Consider the following 20,729-nt stretch of genomic DNA (forward strand, 5'->3'; position numbering starts at 1 on the left):
CCCCCCCAAAACTAGATCATCATTACTAAAATTACACTCAATGTATTCAATTTTAAATCTACTCAAATAAAAGCCTTTAGACTCTAAGGTTGACCTCCATAATTCAAGTTTATCTTCAACTCTCTCTCTAGTCTTATCAACAAGAAGAACATCATCAACGAAAAGCATACACCAGGATACAACCTCTTGCAAATGTCTAATGAGCATATCCATAACAAAAGAAAAAATATATGAACTTAAGGTTGTTCCTTGATGTAATCCAACTAAAATAGGAAAAATGCTTAGTCAAACCACCTTGTGCTTGAACACAAGTAATAGCTCATGCATACATATCCTTAATGACTTGAATATAAGCATTATTAACCCATTTAGTATGTAGAACTCTTCATAGCACTTCTCTTGGAACTTTATCATATGCTTTCTCTAAATCAATAAAAAGCATATGTAGATCCTCCTTATTCTCTTTATATTTCTCCATCAAACATCTCAATAAATGTATAGCTTATATATTATGCATACATGACATGAATCTAAATTAATTTTGAGAAACATTAATGTTACACTACAACCTATTCTCCATAAATCTCTCTCATAGTCTTAAAGTATGACACATTAACTTAATTTCTCTATAATTCACACAATCTTGTGCATTACCTTTATTCTTAAAAATTGGAATTAACAAACTCATTCTCCACTCATATAGCATCTTTTTAGTCTTCAAAATAATATTAAAATGTTTAGTAAGCCTAGAAATTCCTTCATTTCCTAAGCATTTCCACACTTCTATTGGAATATCATCAGGTTCAACAGCTTTTCAACTCTTCATTTTCTTTAAATCCTCTTTAACTTCGATTTTACTAATATGTCAATAAAAATAAAAATCTTTATTTTCATTTAAGGGGTTACGATCACTAAAGTCAATCGCATTCTCATACACCTTTGTTGAATATCCCTTTCTAATAAATGCTTTTTTTATCGTCATCCTTAATACACTTCACTTGAACTAAAACCTTACTACTCATATCTCTTTGTTTAGCTAATTTATACATATATCTCTTGCCCTCCTTAGTATCCAATCTATTATATAAATAATTAAAAGTTAAAATCTTTGCATTATAAATTGCTTTCTTAGACTCCTTATAGACCTCTTTATATCTTTCCCAATTATCAGTTTTTACAGCTAAACCTATTTTTATAACAATTTTTTTTATTTTTTATCTTTTCCTGTACATTTTGATTCTACCACCAACAATTTTTACTATAACTAGCTTTTCTCTTTGATACTCTAAGTATTTCTTTTACAACATTCTTTAATATCATTAGTTATTATTTCCCATATATATTAACATCATCATGCACATATAAAATCTTAAGATCTAGAATCTTATTATAATTTTTTTATTAATATTCTTTAAATCCCCCCATCTAATCCTAGAATAATGATTTACTTTATTTTTAATATTCTACCCCTTCTTCTTAAAGTCCAAAACTAATAAGCTATGTTGGATACATAAACATTCACTTAAAATAACTTTACAATCTTTACAATCTAAAAGATTTATTTTTCTTATAAGATAATAAATTATCTATTTTTTACTGCATCCATTTTTATAAGTGATGAGATGCTCATCTCCTTTCTTAAATAAAGTATTAGCAATTACAAAATCACAAGCTAAAGAAAAAACTGATATGGTCTCACTGCAGGAAAATTATCTATTATCGGCAGATTTTCTGGCAAAATTTTGTTCAGTTTTTTATGGATTTGAATGATTTTTGATGAAAATTTTTGATATAGTAGATAAGTAAATAAAATAAATAATTTAATTACTAATTAATTAAAATAAAAAATAAATTTGAAAATTATTTAAAATAAAACATTAAATTAAATTATTAAAAATCATCTAGAAATTAAATCCGTCAAAAATCCCACCGAAAAAATCTCATGGAAACATTTCGTTTAATCCATTGGAAATTCTCCAAAAATTTTGATGGAAAAATTTCCGCCAGAAAAATCCATCGATAATGAACGATTTTCATGTAGTGTCTTACCGCCTCCATTAGTCGCTCGGTTGCCCCAAAGTCATAGCCACCATAAATATTTTTAAAATCATTTATCTCTCTACCAACATGTCCATTTAAATCTTCTCAAATAAAAATTCTTTCTTCGAGATATATCTTTTTTATTAATTTCTTCTTGGTTATTCCAAAATTTTAATTTTGAACACATATCCAAATCTATTTAAGCAGCATAAGAACTTATAATATTAATAATCATAAATCTTTAAAGCTATAATTCAATCTTCAATTCTATTAATTTTATAACATTATCTTTCAAACTCTTATCTATATTCGCACATACATTATTTCTAGTACGACTTCCAATAGAATATCATAGTTTAAATCCTAAATTATCAATCTCCTTAGCCTTCTCTACAGCCCATTTAGTTTCTCAAATGCAAAGAAAATTAATCTTCATATAATCATAATATCTATTAATTCTATTAATATGCCTATAAGGGAACCTATATTTCAGTTTTCTATCCTAATTTTAGGATTATGCACTAGCTTCTTTGCCCATACTCATCCATGATTTGGGAACCCTTGCATATTTAATGTTGAACCCGGTGCCGATGTAGCGCCCTTACTCACTTTTCGCTATATTCAGGTCATAGAACACGTCGCTTTCAAAAAACGCTCTAGGTTTAACACAATGTATTAAATAATTCATGTCATAATTATTCGATAAGTTTTATGCCAGCTATCGACTGTCTAATATAATCCTTCACTTTTCTCATCTAGGACTAGGGATCTAGCAACGATAATGTTACATTAATTTATATACATATATAATTTTATTTGAATAAATATAAAAATTTAAAATTTAGATATATAAATATTTATTTAAACCCTAATTAAGAATAAATAACTTGCCCTAAGCCCTCCTTGCGGAAGAGAGAGAGAGAGAGAGAGGAGCGTCCAGGACATGAGTGACACAGAGGGCTCGAAGATGGAAGCTCTCCTGTGCTGGGCAGCACATATCGGCATCTCCGACGATCCTTCTCCAGCCCCTTCCTCCTCCATCCCCTCCTCTTCCTGCTTGGGACATTCCCTTGTCGTATCACACTTCTCGGACGCTGGCGGGTAATTGCCCCTCCCCTCCCTCTGTTTTCTTATCGCCGAGATCTCTTAAACTTTCACTTTCATTGTATGCACAGGAGGGGTTTGGCCGCCAGCCGCAATCTCAGGATGGGTGAATTAATCCTGAGAGTTCCGAGAGCGGCATTGTTCACGAAGCAGAACGTGCTGCATGATGAAAAGCTAGCATCCTGCGTGAACAAGCACCCTAATCTGTCGCCTTCACAGGTGCTTCGCTTCCTCTTTGAGTTTTTTCTGTTGGTCTACTAACTGTTATAGAGTGCCTATTGCTTTAAGTATGTCGCTCCATTGTCTAAATTTAGTTGGCATGCATTAACTAATCCTTTGCAACGGATATGAAGCAAACGCATCTAACTGTGGTCATTTTTCAATGAAAGGCTAATTTAAAATTGAGTAAAACTTCTATTTGCGGATTACTTGAAATAGGATTGATGCTCGGAAGAGGATTCTGTATATGCAGATAAAACATGACCTTTATCTTGAACATTGGAAGTATGTAGGGGATGTTTGGCGATAAATAGGATCTAGTTATTCCCTTGAATCCAGGTTTAGCAAATCCTAGAGACGTTAAATCCTAAAAATTGTATTAAAGGGTTGTTTGGTAGCGCGATTTATGCTGGATTTATCGTAAATCCCGCCAAACAGTTTTTGAACCCGCAGTAAATCCAAATCCATCGTCAATTCTGGATTTACGGATTTATGACATAAATACGGGATTTACTATAGTTGCCTGTATTTAGAGTGTACTATAAAGTAGATACAAGGGTTTTGATTTTTTTTTTGTTTGATTTGATGTAAAGCAAATGCAAAGTAAATGAGCAAAGCATTTTAAACTCCTTGGATAGCATATTTGTGGTGCATTCCAAACCTGCTCGAATTAGGCGAGTTACAAACACAGAGCGCTCGCAGGATAGAGATGCTCACGGGAAAGATGCTCTTTGTCTTTCGCAAACCCTAGCTTATTCGAACATCTTCTCTCATGAAATCAAGCTCTCTCCGTCGGTCTTCCTCTCGAAATCAAGCTCTCACACAAACCTATCGTGCATGTCATTCTTCCTCATGAAATCGAGTCTTTGGGTGCATGATAGTCATTCTTCCTCATCAAGTGTGTGGCTTTATCTCTCGTGCAAACTTGACGTGCTCATCCTTATTAGGGTTCGTCTCTTCATATCTTGCTTTTAATATTTGACTTGTTATTAGGAGAGATATTATTGGAGTCCTCTTCTTCAATTAATTTGTAAGCTGGTTTTGTGTTTAGGGTTTCTATGCTAATGGTGGAGGTGGTGGGTGAGTTTTCTTGCAAATTTTGCGATTTTTGAGATGAAATATTGCATTTTGTTGTAATAGAAATGTCGAGAAAGGTGTTTGTAAGGTTAGTTTTGGGAATAAAAGGATTTTGGAGAAAATTTTAGGATTTTAAATTTTCTTTTATGTTTTTTTTTTCACTTGTAATCTTTGGCATCAGTTTTCTTAATTTGGCATGATTCACATTTTGTTTATAGGATTTTTGTGTTCAGGCATGGCGTTGGAGTTCGACACTAATAAATGAATGCATTGCTTGCTTTCAATGCTTTGTCTATTGACTAGTTAGAAAATGGGAATTGGGTGTGTGCAATGTATTAAAATTTGAGTTTTCTTATGATTGAAAAGAATCGAGATGTAATTTTTAAAAGAAAAAAAGCAGAAAAACAAGATTGAGTTATTAAACTTAGGTTTTATGTACCAGTTAAAAAATTAACATCTGTTCTATCAAAAGGAATTATATATTATGTATTTGCTTATAGATCAATTATCCAATTGGATAAGTATGGATCCATATTCAGGTATTATTTTAATCACATCTCGATTATATTATGCACATCTTAATTATTTTTTTGAAAAATTATAGATCGTTGTTGATAGATACAAGGATGGATGACCAATTGCAATATAATGAAGATCAATTATCCAATTTGGATAAGTATTGGAATGTTGTAGGAGTAGATGGAACTCAAAATTATTCTGCAGAACATGCAGTGTTTGTTGTTGCATTTAGTATTATATGCATGTTATTGTGTGAGATTGACAGAGAAAGAAAAAAAATATAATGGAAAACGGACTATACAATGTCACATATATCTTTCAAGTTATATGAAGGATCTGATTCTGCTTGTATTGACATGGTACGCATGAGGAGAGAGCCTTTCTTCAAATTTTGTGACTTAATGCGAACACGAAGATTGTTGGTAGACACATTTAATGTTCGGATTGAGGAACAAATTGCTATGTTATTACATACACTCGGAGTCTCGGACATAGTGTTCTTAACCGGGTCATTCGATTTAACTTCCAACACTCTGGGGATACTATTAGTAGATATTTTAAAGCTGTAATGTACATTGTAGAGAAATTACGACATGAATTTATTAAGCCTCCAAGTCCTGGAAGTCCATGTAAGATTCAGTCAAGTAGTAGGTTCATGCTTTTTTTAGGTATAATCTAATCACATTTGAGCAAATTTAATACTTTTTTTTGTGGTCTTCTTAAGATGCTTTTTACCAAAATTAGGATTGTGTCAGCACTATAGATGGAACGCACATTAAACCTAGGGTTCCTAAGGAGAATTGATAACTAAATTTAATACATATGTTCTCGCTGGTTGAGAAGGTTCTGCTCATGACGCAATAGTTCTTAAAAATGCGTTAAAAAGACCAAATGGATTATGAGTCCTAGAAGGTAGAATGGATAACTTTTTTTTTCATGACAATTATTTGTGAGACATATCATGATATAAAATCAATATCATAGGAAAATTTTATCTTACTGATGGTGGCTACTACACATGCAAAGGTTTTATTGCTCCATATCGTGCAACAAAGTACCATTTGAAAGAGTTTAGTTCTATTCAACCTATAAATTGTAAGAAACTTTTTAATCTTCGACACTCATTACGCACAGCTGTTGAGCATGCCTTCGGTTCTTTGAAGAATCATTTCACAATTATAAAGTGCGAACCTTATTTTCATTTGCAAACTCAAGTTGAATTTGTTCTTAGCTATTGCATTTTGCATAATTGAATAGTCACTGAAGGTGTTGATGAATTCATTCTCTCTGAGGATGAATGAGCGAGGAGAATTCATCATAGAAAAAGAGTTCAATAAATTGAAGATGATTCTAGAGAATGGTTAGAAAAAAAGAGATGAAATTGCACAATCCATGTGGATTCTCTTGCAAAATGATAGGTACTAGGTTTTGGGTGCCTAACCCGCTTTCTTTGTTTTTTTTTTTTTTGTGGAAAATAATATCGTATATTCATTATACTATATTTTGCATTTTCTCTTGTATATGTCTATTAGTTTTGTCTTTTTTTTTTTGGTGGGAAACAATCTTGTAAATGTTTTGTTAATGGAATATATATTTTGTTTATGTTTAGTCATTATGGATCCATCACAAATATGTGTTGCATTTGATTCCAAAAAGAAGAGTAAAATATATGTTATTGATCAAAGTCTTCGTGGATATATTGGGTTGATGGCCGATAGTATTACTCAACTTGCAAATGCTATCCAAAACACAACAAGAGCTTCTCAAGAAAAAAAAAAGTTCACTGAACTTATGACTGAGTCATTCCTAGATTTATTGAAGAAGAGATTGATACAATATACGATAATTTATTGAAGAATCTAACAAAGATGCAATCTTTCCTCTCAAAACATATGGAGTTGAAGGCTAGATGGATGCGTAAATAACTTGGAAATTGATTTATTTTTTTGAAAATATTAGAACTTTTATTTATAATTATATATATATATATATTAATATGTATAAGCGATATTTTTAACCGATTGTAAGCCTTCAAATGTATTTTAGATAATTTATGAAAAAATATCGGTAATAATTGTTCAGTCTGTTGCCAGAAATATTAATTAACCTCTAGATATGATTGCCTTGTTTTCAGAGGTACCCGAGTCAGTTCTATTTAAAGTTTGCTATTCAATAGTAATGAAGAGGTTTACTTATTTACCGAAAAGTATTAAAAAATACACTATTTTACTTTACACCGTGGTCTATACCTCATAAAGAAAAAATAGTTCCCCTGGTATTTTACTTGTAGACAATCAACAGCTCCAAATGTATTTTGAATACATTGCATTACTTTAAACAATGGCATTTTTACTTTATATTGCATTCCTTTTCCAGACAACCAACGCCCTATAATCTCATCATTCGACGGATTTACGGATTTCATGTACTCGCAAAAAACTCTCCGCAGCGCCCTATGTTGTCGAGTAGTTGCAAACCCATTTAATCTACCAACAACTGGTTCGCATCACCGCCTCCTACCGTCGACCATAGTCTTCTCTGATCATTTTCCTCCTCATAAGCTTTTGGCTTCTTCCTTGTTAGGGTCAATGCTTGTCAACAAGTACGAGCTCTATGCTTGCCACAGATACACCTATTTACGAAGGCATGATGTATCAGACACGTTCGGCATTATGGAAATACGCCTCTGTACGACATGGATATGTGTCGGATACGGCTTTGCCATGTCCAAATTAAAATATTATTTAAATTGATGCGGACACTGCGTATCGGATACGCGTGTCCTATTAAAAAAATAGAGCTGGCAATTTGCCCTATTCACTATTCGGGCATCCGCTCGAGTATCCCTGTTCATTATGCGTATTAAACATTTCTGGCCGGAGCCTACGCGTATTTTTTGTTTTCGCGCAGTGGTGTTCGTCCTTCTTCTTATATTCGAAGCCGCAGCGGGCTTGACGAACGTAGCATAGAAGCGGATAGGATCATCCTTCGTGAAAAAGAGGGGGCTCGACGACACGAGCATTAAAGCCGCATAGAATTCCCTTTGTCGACGGAGCAGCTCGACTACACAACAGTGAAGGCGAGCATTCATGTGAGCATTGAAGGTTCGCTTTCTTTAATAGTAGGCTCGCGGTACCGAACTCAGCGCGGCACCGCTCTGCACTGGCTCGCTGCACCGCTCGGGTACTGCTCGGTACAGCTCGGTACGACGAATACTAGAACTTCAGTACTGCTCAGGTACCGGCGATACTATAACTCAATACTTGCTCGGACTGCTCGCGTACATTCGGTACCCCTCTGTACGAGGGCATGAGTACCGAGTGGTACCGAGATACCGGTACCGAGCAGAAATACCGAGAAGTAGAAAAAGTTTAAAAACAACTCTTACAATAAAAATTTGTTCGGGAGCTGCCCCCAAACCCTCTCGCAAGGGCGCTACCCCTTGACCCCGCGCCATAGGTGCAACAATATATATATATATACTATATACTTTTTTTCAAGGAAAAACTTATCAACTATAGGAAGGAGACAAACAGGATGTGGGATATTGCTGGAAATGGATTTGAATCTCTTGAGGAATGAGAATATTAGAAATTGCTAATCTTTCACTGATGAGCCAGAAATTGGAAGCTATATATTCATTGAATATGATATAGAACATTCAAAGACAAAATCACTGAAAAGCTAATCCTATCATTCATTCTAATCTGAATAGTTGAAACTTCATCTACTAGATAATTTATGTTTTTGTTTTTGTTGTTGTACTAGACATTTAAATACTTTTATTTTGATATTATATGATACAATGCTACAAATGATGTTGTTTTCAATTGTTTTTTGTCATTTCAAATATTATGTTTTGATTAATTTGTTACTTTTTATGTATGAATTATATATTATAATGTCGTATCCGCACCATATCCATATCCTGTATTTTTAAGAATTGTCGTGTCCCGTATCCGTGTCGCCATATCCGTATTGGTGCAACATAGGTACGAGTTTTTGTTTTGGCGAGAATCCGTGAAAATTACTTTTTCTTCATTTGATAATCCTTAGATGTAGGAAAATATTGTGATTTGCTGCAAAAGATTGAAACTAACAATGCATTGATGTAACGCTAGGTTAGAGTAAAATCTTGTGCTAGCTATTACAGAAGTAAGCAGACTTTTTTTTTATGGAATTCTGAAGTTTGAATGGATCTATTTTATGTTTTAAGGTCATTTGGTATCCTGAAGTTAGGAAGCATGTTTTGAAGTTGGACAATTTTTTAGTTTCCGCCATTAGCCTGGTATTTTTCAGGCATTTTCAAATTTTCAAACCCCTTTAAAACCAGCCAGAACAGATCATTTATTTTTGCACTCAAAACGAGTTAAAAAATTCATTGCTTTCTAAAACAGGATATCTTCAAGCACCAAAAGAAGCCCCTAGAAATTTAGGACTGTGCTTTATTTTGTGATTGTTTAACCCCAATTAGTGTTGTAAGTTCAGTTGATCAAATTGGGCTTTAGCATGGATTGACATGCTGAACTCGAGATACCAGGAAAAATTCAGTTAGTTCTAGAGGCTTGAACTTTTCTTGACTTTAGCTCCAATTACACTTTGTAGTCGATGCATAACATGCTTTTACTTGCAGCCAAACATCACTTAAAATCACAATGTTCATTTCCACACACCTGTATTGGTTGGTTGCATTCAGCAAAGATTGATAGCAATTATTGATATTCTTTTCACATGGCATTTGCTCATTCTCTATTAGTTAGTAGTTTTTGTTTTGTTTCAAATAAGCTTTCAAACATTTAGTACAATGAGTCGTGAGTTAATGTTGAACAGTTTTTTCACATGAGCATTGTCTATTTCAATTTTCTTCAAATATCCTGTGTGCCTAGGTTCATGTAATTGGGTTTAAAATGAAATGTATTTGATAATCAAATTATATTATAGTAAAATGCTTTATTACTCAATCTTCCATCTATCATCAAGTATTTGCATGCAAATAACGTAGTATGTACTGTTGTTGTAATGATTCAATCATCCCTTTTGATATATGAATTTTTGGGTTTATTAGAAACATGTTTAGGATAAAAACATTACATTCAGTCGAAATCTCCTAGTAATATAGTCTTAAAATTTAGGTATTGTCAATATGCATGTATCAAGATCTACATCGACGACTAACATCTCATTAAAAAATGAGAAATTATAGAACGTAGTGATCCATACACAATATGAAATTGGTCAGCTACTACTCCTTATGGTTGTAATTCTTATATAATTACTCAATTAAGTTAGTTACATATTTTTTTTTTTTGTAATAGAATCTAAAGCTGAGCTGTTTTTGTATACATCTTTTTCATCAATATGAAATTTTTTAGAAGATCTGCGTTGAAAATGTTGTGCTTGTGCGCGCATGGCCTAGTAAGATAGCGCATACTTCAGTCAACTTAGAGGAGGATGAAGTATCAAATCCTGATGAGTTTATATAAGCTAACTACATCAACTATGATGTTGAAGGAACCACAAATAACAATCTACTAGATGCTATGAATGATGTGTCACTGGACTAACAATAGATTTAAGTCCTATGTTCGGATCTAAAATATCAATGATGAACCTTCTAGAATTGTGAGACGCCCAAGAAAGAATGGGGGATTAAATAATTTGAATAAGTTGTTGGAGTCAAACAAGAATGTAGTTTTTCTTAAGAAAACTCTTAAACTTAGTGATTCATACACAATCACTGATTGTTTGGTTAAATTAGAAAGACTAGAAAATCAAATTACTTGAGCACTACTCACAATCCTGGATGCATTAAAGGAAATAAGAACAACAAAATAATTTTCATGAGATGAGAGGGGGATCTTCTTAAGGGATGAATTAATATGTAGCGAGCTCTCATCCACATTTCTACGTATTTAGAGTTTGGGTTTAGTCGTAGAACTTGTTACACATATTTTAAAATATTTGGATATCATCAGTGGTTTCTATTTCAACTTTTACATCTTGTTGCTTTAGTAGTTGTATTACAGATTGCTTAATGTACTATACTTTGAAGTTTTTATATATTATCAAATTATTTAACTGCACTCTGTTTTTATTTTGATCAAGATGTAAAAATTGAATTAGTAATAATTGATAACATAAAAGAACTTCAAAATATAGTATATCAAGTAATGTGGAATACAACTACTAAAGAATAAGATGTAAATGTTGAAATAGAAATAACTAATAATATCCAAGAACTTCAAAACATGTATAACAAGTTCTATGACTACAACCAAACTGTGGATGCGTAGAAATATGAACGAGATCTCAATACATATTCAATCAATTACTTAAGAAGATCCCCTCTCATGTCATGAATATTGCTTTGTTATCTTTATTCTCTTTTAATGTATCTTGGATTGCGAGTAGTACTTGAGTAGTCAGGTTTTTTAGACTTCACATAATTTAACCAAATAATTAATGATTGTGTATGGATCACTAAGTTCAACAGTTTTCTTAAAGAAAACTGCATTCTTGTTTTACTTCAGCAACAACTTGTCAAAATTATCTCGGGGCATTGGGGACCTCACAATTCTAGAAGGTTTATCTCTAGATCTTTTAGATCCGAGAATAGGATTTGAACCTGGTTGCCAATCCGGTGGCACATCATCCGCAACATCTAGTAAATTGTTGTTCGTGGTTCTTTCAATATCATAATTGATGTTGTTAGCTGACATAAACTCATCATTAGGATTTGGGACTTCGTCCTCCTCTAAGTTGAATGTAGTACGCGCTATCCTACTAGACCGTGCACCTGTGCCAAGCGCAATGTTTTTAGCATAGATCTTCTAAAAAATTCATATTAATGAAAAGGATGTATGCGAAAATGACTCAGCTTTGAATTCACCTGCAAATCAATATATTTTGTAACTTAATTGAGTAGTTATTATATAAGAACTATAACCAGAAGGAGCAGTACTTGACCAATCTCTTCCCACAACTTCTTAGTTGCAACTGTGATGTGTAACTCATTTGATTTGCAAATTTTGTTTAAAATGAACTAATGTTATTGTATGTTCTAGCTGTGAAATTTAAAATTGAAGGTTTTCATTTAAATATCACTTTTATGTTTTGAGAGAGAGAGAGTTTTCAACAATAGGATGCAAAGCATCTATTGTGAAAAAGAGGGTGATTCTTTCTTTGTGAGCTTGAGAAAACACCTAGGAGGGGAGGGGGTGAGTTTGAGAGAAAGCTCTTTGGGGGTGTCCGAGGAGTATATGAGGGGATTTATACAGTTGTTACTCTATTCTGCACTTGGTTCCTCCAGGTTATTTTTGTGTGAGGAGCTCTTGGTTTGAAGCTCTTGTAAGTTTTTGTTGAGAGGCTTGATCGATTCTCGTCGAGGAGGCTAGGGAGGCATCTTCGTCGTGCAGAAAGGAGGGAGGCATCTCTGCTTTTCTGGGAAGCAGTAGAGAGTCTTAGGCTTTTTATGGAGAGAGAAGCTATGTAAATATCATTCTCTGCCTACAAATGGTGAAGGGCTTCTTCACCTTGTTGGGTTCAAAAGGAGTGCTTTTAGTGAAATTCGCAAGAATGAGGAACTTGGGGAGTGAACATAGGTCAGGAGACCGAACTATTATAAAAATTATGTTTGCACTTTTCTTTCTTTCACTTTACTTCTTGCATTTTTTGATTGACAACTATGTAGGAAATAAACAAATATGAGAACCAGTCTATAATTATGGTTGATATATACATTGCTATTGGACAAGTTTTTATATTGAGTAAGAACTGCAAAGAAACTGTTTAAAGGCATGTTCTAGTTCACATGCCCCTCTGAATTCCGTTGTTTGTTTTATTTACAATGCCGAGCATCTATATTCTGAATTTGCAATGTTTTAATTATAAGTTTTCTTACAGAAATTGACCATATGTTTATTGGCTGAAGTGGCAAAAGGAAGGGGATCTTGGTGGTACCGTTATTTGGTTTTGTTGCCTTCGAGTTATGACACACTGCCAAATTTCCATGAATTTGAAATTCAGGCTCTGCAGGTAGACGCTATATGCATTTGTTTTGTTCTCTTAGACACTACCAGGTTTCTATACACATGAAAATCTCAGGTAGAAGATGCTATCTGGGTTTCAGAAAACGCTATTGTAAAGGCTAGATCAGACTGGAAGGAAAGTTTAATTGTCATGCAAGAAATGGTGGTCAAACCCCAGCTTTTATCTTTTAGGTCATGGCTTTGGGCTTCTGCGACGGTGAGTACTTACATTTATGAGCTACTTATTCATATTCTGTCAGTATTTTTTAAAAATATTTTGTTATTTTATAGAACATTCACTTTTTTTTAGCTATCAGATATCCTCCCGGACATTATTTATACCATGGGATGATGCTGGTTGCTTGTGCCCTGTTGGTGACTTGTTTAACTATGCTGCACCTGATGACAAGTCTTGCGCTGAAGGTTCTCAAGTTGAGGGCCACGAAGTAAAGGAACTCACTGAACTGGCTGATTCCAATACTCAGAGATTAACAGATGGTGGATATGAGGAGAGTTCTGCTTCATATTGTTTCTATGCTAAGAGAAATTACAAGAAGGGAGAGCAGGTAACCTTTAAATATTTTAACTAATTATAGGGCACGAGAGAGATGGTTTGAACTTTGTGTTGGTGTGCTATGAAGTTAAAGAGAAGTTTAATTGGATGGTTTACAAAGGAGCACCATAAAAAATATATTTGTGACTATGGTTTTCTTATAAATCACTCTTCACATCCTTTGATAGTCATTTGGAATATGAATTATGTGTTTAATTTGCATATAGAATAAGGTGCAAATTAGGCGGGTATATGTGAGTATTAGGTGTGTTTAGTGTTTATCTAAATTCTGTGTATATGTGAGTATTAGGTGTGATACTTCGGGGCGATCCCTTGCTGGGTGGATCGTCATAGGTGCTTGTACTAAGGACTGCGTGGATATTTTTATGTAGGGTGGTTCATTAATTTGCTCAAGGTCTTCCATGTAGTGGGTGTCAAGCCTTTGGACAAGAATTATGGTTTATCTCTTCCTTGAGGTTCATTTGATCAGGTTCCTGCTTGGTGCTATGGTGCTTGAAGAGACCAACAACTACACCTAGTAGTTTTGAGGGGGAGGTACTTTTTGTGCAAGGATTGTCATTGAACATGGCTTGTCTAACTCTCCAAAAGAAACTTGATATCATAAATTTAGAAGAGTTATTTGTGGGGATCGGTGCTATGCGTTTGGTGGTCGCAAATTCATTATCTGACCCACTTATTGTGCAATTTCATTTTCTCTTAAGTAGCCTCTCTTGCGTTGAGATGTTCTCTAGCAGAGATGTAATCTTGAAGGATCTCTGCCCTTAGATCTAAGATGAATGGGGTTTAAAATTTACCTGGGAGTATCAAAATTCTAGAGTGCTTTAGAACCTTTTAAATGCTTCCAGGGAGCTGAAGAGAAGCTTCCAATAGCAGATTGCATCAAAATTTGAGCCCAAATAAGATTTTGCTGTACATTCAGCGGAGGAGGATATTTTGAACATTTTAATTCCATTTATTTTGAATGTTTGTTAGGGTTTGGATAAATATCCTACTTAGATGTAATTGGATTTGGTTTTGATTTTGAATTTATTTAGGTTTCCACTTCAATCCTACATCAAGGTGTTTGGGTGTAATTTGTGTTGACTCTACTGGATGGTTGGTGGAGTTTAGGTCTTCATTTAGGAGCCTTAGCTGCCATGGATTGGTGACATTGGTGTGGTTAGCCTGGAGATGCTGTGAGTATTCCAATCTTTGTACTATTTAGCATAGTGGAAGTTTATAAGCCCGTTCTGTTAATCAGCTAGATTTTCTTGCTAGATATTTTTACCAAGCAGGATTACCCAGTTGCTACAGAACTTTTCACTATAATAGTTCTCTATTGCAAGACCAATATGGCGTTACAGATCATCGAAAACAAAAATTGCAATTCTAATTCAAAAGGATTCATTGTAGTGTTGTTTCTTTTACAGGTTCTTCTGAGTTATGGAACATACTCTAATCTGGACCTCCTAGAACATTATGGCTTTCTTCTCTCAACCAACCCCAATGACAAGGCATTTTTGCAGCTTGATATAGATGTAAATATATCCAATACTTGGGCCAAGGACTTGTTATATATCCAGCCGGATGGAAAGCCTTCTTTTGCTCTGTTGTGTGCCCTGCGTTTGGGAGCAACTCCCATGAACCTTCGAAGATCACTTGGGCGTCTAGCTTATGCTGGATTTTTGCTCTCTAATGAAAATGAGGCGATTGTGATGAAGAAGTTGGCAAAGCGATGCTGTATGGTTTTGGAAGATTTTCCGACTACAATAAAGGATGATGTCTCATTGCTTAGCGTTATGGACAAAATACTGAATTTTAGCACTTGTTTCGATAGGCTGGATTTGGCATTTTGCCGCGAAGAATTTGTTGGCTTCATGCAAGCCAATGGTTTGCAAGGTGAGAGCTTATTAGATACTACCTTACTATCTGCAAAGGCTTTGAGGTCATTGGAGAGATGGAGATTGGCAGTTCGATGGAGATTGTGCTACAAGAAGATTCTCTCCAATTGCATTTCTTATTGCAGTAAGGTGATGAGTGAAATGTCATGAAATTTTGGCTGTTAACTGGAGAGTAGAATGTACATTTTTTTTTTACATCCTGGCAAGAGGACATCAAGTTGATTCCTTGTTAATATCACACTTTCTCTCACCCCGATATGCATTCGATTCGTGCGCGAATGGACCCGTTTGATTCGTCTCGACGAGCCAAACGCAGCCGCATAGTCTATTTCGCAAAATTAGGTCCCGATCAAAAGATAATAACCACTAAACAAAGATGCACGTGGATTGCTCAAATGCACACAAACTTGAGCTATAAGTTTGCTTGGGAATGCAAATATATTATAATGAGTTAATTATGATTTTTGACTTTATCAATAAGTTGCTTATGAATGCAAATATACTATATATCATCCTAATTTATTAATACAGAGATATTATGTAATACAAATGATTCAAGTACTTAACAATTAAATAAGCGATTCAATTAATTATCATTATATTGAGAAGCAATTAATACAGAGATAATTAGTTATGTTTATTTTTTATTCTAGATAAAGAATTCTAATACTGTTATTAAGAGTACTCCTTTTGAATATAATGAATAAGTAGCAAGTGATAATGCTAATAATATATATAATGATGAATTTAATGATATGAATATTGAAGAAATTGGGGATAAAGAAATAGACGGAAGAATAGTTTAAAAGAAGAGAGAAATGTTAACTCAAGAGCAAATTCAAGATTTTTTTTTTTTTTATGTGGGGCACAATTTATTAATTTTTTAAAAACATATCAACATTTTTCAATTGGGATTGAAATTGGTATTGACGGTTTTATTTTTTTTTTAAATCATTATTATAAAAAGAAAAAAAATCATGGCTCCGTTACATGTCTTAACTTATTGTTAGAGAAACTATTTCAAATTAAATAAAGAATAATTATTTAATTTCTTCTAACATAAGAAAAATTTTATAATAATCTTTTATAAGAGCAGGTTTAATCCTTGAGAAGGAGCGCGGAACTGTGGAACTATGAAGGGAGCACGAAACTGCGAGTGTCACATCCCAGTTTGATTTACCCTCTTAATAGTCAATCTGATGTATAACATAAAAGAAAAATCTAAATTAACTCCGTACTAACACCTATTCTGAGCCACTATTTTCATAATAAAGTTAGTAAAAAAAGAAATCTATTTAGAATATCCTAACATATCAACCTATCAACTCCAAACTTAATAATGAGAAGCATGTAATGTATTTTACTGAACATCAAATATAATTAAAACAAATACAAAACTCTAATAAAATTTTTAAGATTTACTTACATACCAAAAAAGATCATACAATTATCTGTCAGATCTCCTTTAAGATCTCTTTGTACACCCAAAGCATATTTACACCAAAAAGAAATGGTCTCCTCTTCCCCGCCTAGTGCCCTACAGGCTCCTTTCCCTTACCTACAGTATAACTACTACTAATGAGCTATGATCCAATGAAATACACAAACAATGTATAAGAATTAATAATAATATATTAATCATTTAGAATGGCATAACATTAGTGACTAAATAATAACATGATTAGAACACCTTCCATATGGATCACAAGAAAACAAAACAGTATTTATCATCTTGTTAATTGTTCAACACCCTTTTAAACAAGTCATATGATTGATATAGGCATTTGTATCATTTTAAATTTTCAATTCAAGATTGGGTTTAGATTCCCAACTTTTAGAATTGTAATTGCTCTCTCATTCAAGGATGCGTCCAAATTCCCAACTTTTAGAATTGATAGTGTATGCTTATCTTGTCAGGTCTTTTGTATTTACTTGTACGGGTCTATCCCCATATATGACTTAACCATTTGCTTTTGTATTATCATTCTCTTTTTATATAATCACAATCACTAATATCAACTGAATCAACAATCTATATAACTGGAATAAACTACAAACGTATAAATTGAAATAGATGGAAATGCATGTTAATGCATGAGAGGCATGCTATCATAAATGTTTCAATTATCATCTTACAAATATATGATATTTGAACTAATTCTGATGAATCAGATGGGTATCTCACCTCAGTATTCCAGTTCTTTCTTCTTTTATATACCACCTCAATCACGCTCTTCTTAATTCAATTCAACTCTCTTCCTTAGCTATCTACCCTGATTTCTAAAATCAGCAACTATTGCAGTCCCATAATGTCCTTTACCTATTTCCCCTTCTATTTCTTGAATTTAGCAACTAAATTCAACAACAACACTGAATTTAACAACTTATAATGATTTTATAACCTGGTTTCAACATTCCTACAGTTCATAAACCTAAAATATAAAATACAACTAACCTTTCAATGTTATTAACAGATTTCAACAACATACCAGCAAGTTTTAAGCATTCCTCTTACTGATTTTCTACCAACGGCAACTTGCTACACACACTACAATCAACAAAATATTATTTCATAAGGAAATGAAAGAATTAGTTTAACTATACACCTCTAGCTATAGTCATGTAAAAATAGCATTTAGTTAATAATAACAAAAATGTTAAAGGGCTGTTATATAGTAATAAAAAAAATTAATGAGAAAAAATTTCAGTAGTTATACATAATAATATAGGGGTGTCAATTTTTGACACGACACGAAACACGACCCGAACCCGACCCGAAAAAATCCGGGTTCGGGTCAACCCAAACCCGAAACGGGTCGGGTTCGGGTTGAAGAAATCAACCCGTTTTAAAAATCGGGTCGGGTTCGGGTAGACACGGAAACACGAAATTGACCCGAAAGTGACCCGAAAGTGACACGAAAACTCATATTTGACCCGAAAATCCGAGTTTGACCCGTTTTTGACCCGATATTGACCCGATTTTGACCCGAAAAACGAAGATTGACCCGATTTTTGACCCGAAAACTTGCAATTTTGGGTCAATTCCGGGTCATTCGTGTCGGGTCGGGTTGACCCGGACCCGAATCGGGTCGGGTTCGGGTCCGGAAACCTGACCCGTTTTTAAAAACAAGTCGGGTTCGGGTTGACCCAAACAGTGCCGGATCAGTTCCGGGTTCGACCCGAACCCGACCCGTTGACCCGAATTGACACCCCTATAATAATATTAATCATTCATATATACTTCAATATGTCCAGATGCTTGAAATTAAACATATACTTTAACAAAACTAATGAACATGTAGAAATTCATGCTTAATTTTATTTTGAATACTTTTGGGTATTATAATTCACCCCTTCTTATTTAAATTTCGTTCTCAAAATTCAATTGGTCATTGAACAAATGAGGAAATTTCATTCTAATATCTTATTCCCTCTCCCAAGTAGTTTCTTTTTCTGATTTGTTTTTCCATTTCACTTTGACATAAGAGATTTGAAGGTTTCTGAGTGGTTTAGTAGCAAATATAGTATTCTTTTGGGTTCCTTAATATAAGTCAAATTCTTTTGCAGCTCAATATCATCATGTGAAATTCGCTGATTAATACCTATAACTCATTTCATTAGTATTGATGCATGAAAAACATTACATATATATACGTATAGGTTCAACCTGAAATAACTCGTCCGAGTCGCTCGTCTCGAGTTCGCGTCCGTGTCGCTAGTCCCGCGTCAACGCCGTCCAGCCCACATAGGCCATAGCTGTGCTTGTCTCGAGTCACATCATCCAGCTCGCACAATCGTGCTTCGCGTCCACGCCGTCGAGCCCACAAATATATGTGGGTCGGGTTGTGTCAACCCGGTAACCCGCACGGGGCAAGTCCGGGTTGACAAACCTGACCCATTTGTGAAACCAGGTCAGGTTAGGATCAACCCGTTTACAGCCGAGTCAAGTTGGATTTGACTCGAATCCGACCTGTTGATCCGAATTAACACCCCTACCTGAGAGTATGAGAAATGATTCTTATGTGCCATTGGATATGAAAATTTAACTTTTTTATTGATGTATATACTTATTGTATTTATTTTTTATATTTGTTTCTTATATTATTTCTTATTTGTCATCGTTTCCTTTTACATTTTTATTTTAGCTGTTTTTTTCTAATTATTTGTGTTATTAAATTTAGTTTTTTAGGGAAATAGAAAATTGTATTGGTATTTTATTTATTTTTATATTATTTTTTTTATTGTGTAGGATAAGTATTTAAAATGAGCATTATAAAGATTTCAATGTTAAATTATATTAGGACATTGAACTCGAGCTGCACAGTGGGTTTGCAAAACGGATCATTTCAGGTTGAACCTATAGGTTTTGTCGAGTCAACCCAAACCCAACCCACTTTTCAAACAAGTGAGAAATCCGAACTCGGACCCAATCCGTTTCGCAAACGGATAGATCCAAATCCAAATTTTTTTAGGTCGAATTTGAATCAAGTTTCAAATCGGGTCAAAAGTTGTATTTTGACTCTCAGGGTAAATAATTTTTTATTATCTAAATAAAAAAATAATTATAATTTTTTGAAGTATTCATGATTCCCTTTGCCAAATTCTTCTCAATGAATGTAGTACAATTATTTAATTCAAATTTCCCTCGTTATTCCAATTCCCAGCAAACAAAATCTTAAAAAAGAAGCAGATAATTAATTTAAATTAATAGAAGAAACATAATGGACCCAAAATTTAAAAAGAAGTAAATTTATCAAATAATTTTTCGCAGCTAATTTGATGAATTATGAATACAATTAAGAAAATTTAAAAATAAGTAAATTTATTAAATAAATTAGTAGATTCAACTTATTAGAGAAATGATGAGATTAAGAAGAAATAACCGTAAAAAATAAATAGTTAAAATGCTATATCCAACGAACGTTCAATCTTACTATTAAAAAATAGCTTCCAATAATAATTAATGGTTTATAAATAACAGTCGTACGGTACAAAATGTAAAATTTTCAATTTTTCTGTTTTTCAACTCTAAAGATTTTTATATTACAAAATAAAATATTTTTGTATTAAAACATTTAATTATATTTATAATTTTATATTGAGAGTTTTAAGTTTTTAAATAATTTATATTTATAAATTAAATCTAAATATGTAATATAAATTAAGAATAATTTATAGGAAATTATATGGTTATTATATTTCTTTATTTTATCAATTTTATTAATTTTTTTTAATAATATTATTATTTATTACGTCATCCAGTTCGACCCCGATTCGACCGGTCGAACC

The 20,729-nt window shown here is 33.4% G+C and overlaps 1 protein-coding gene across 1 annotated transcript; it reads left to right on the forward strand.

The window, feature by feature from the left end:
* The first annotated feature begins 2,938 nt into the window (after positions 1-2,938).
* Positions 2,939-15,678, forward strand: LOC110106414 (protein SET DOMAIN GROUP 40). The gene is made up of 6 exons (XM_020836317.2): positions 2,939-3,141; positions 3,216-3,363; positions 12,862-12,993; positions 13,063-13,203; positions 13,304-13,552; positions 14,970-15,678. Exons 1-6 carry the CDS (start codon positions 2,984-2,986, stop codon positions 15,588-15,590), a joined length of 1,449 nt encoding a protein of 482 aa, XP_020691976.2. The 5' UTR covers positions 2,939-2,983; the 3' UTR covers positions 15,591-15,678.
* Positions 15,679-20,729: the final 5,051 nt, after the last annotated feature.

This window comes from Dendrobium catenatum, unplaced genomic scaffold (genome assembly GCF_001605985.2).
Source record: "Dendrobium catenatum unplaced genomic scaffold, ASM160598v2 fragScaff_scaffold_203, whole genome shotgun sequence".
Lineage (NCBI taxonomy): Eukaryota > Viridiplantae > Streptophyta > Magnoliopsida > Asparagales > Orchidaceae > Dendrobium > Dendrobium catenatum.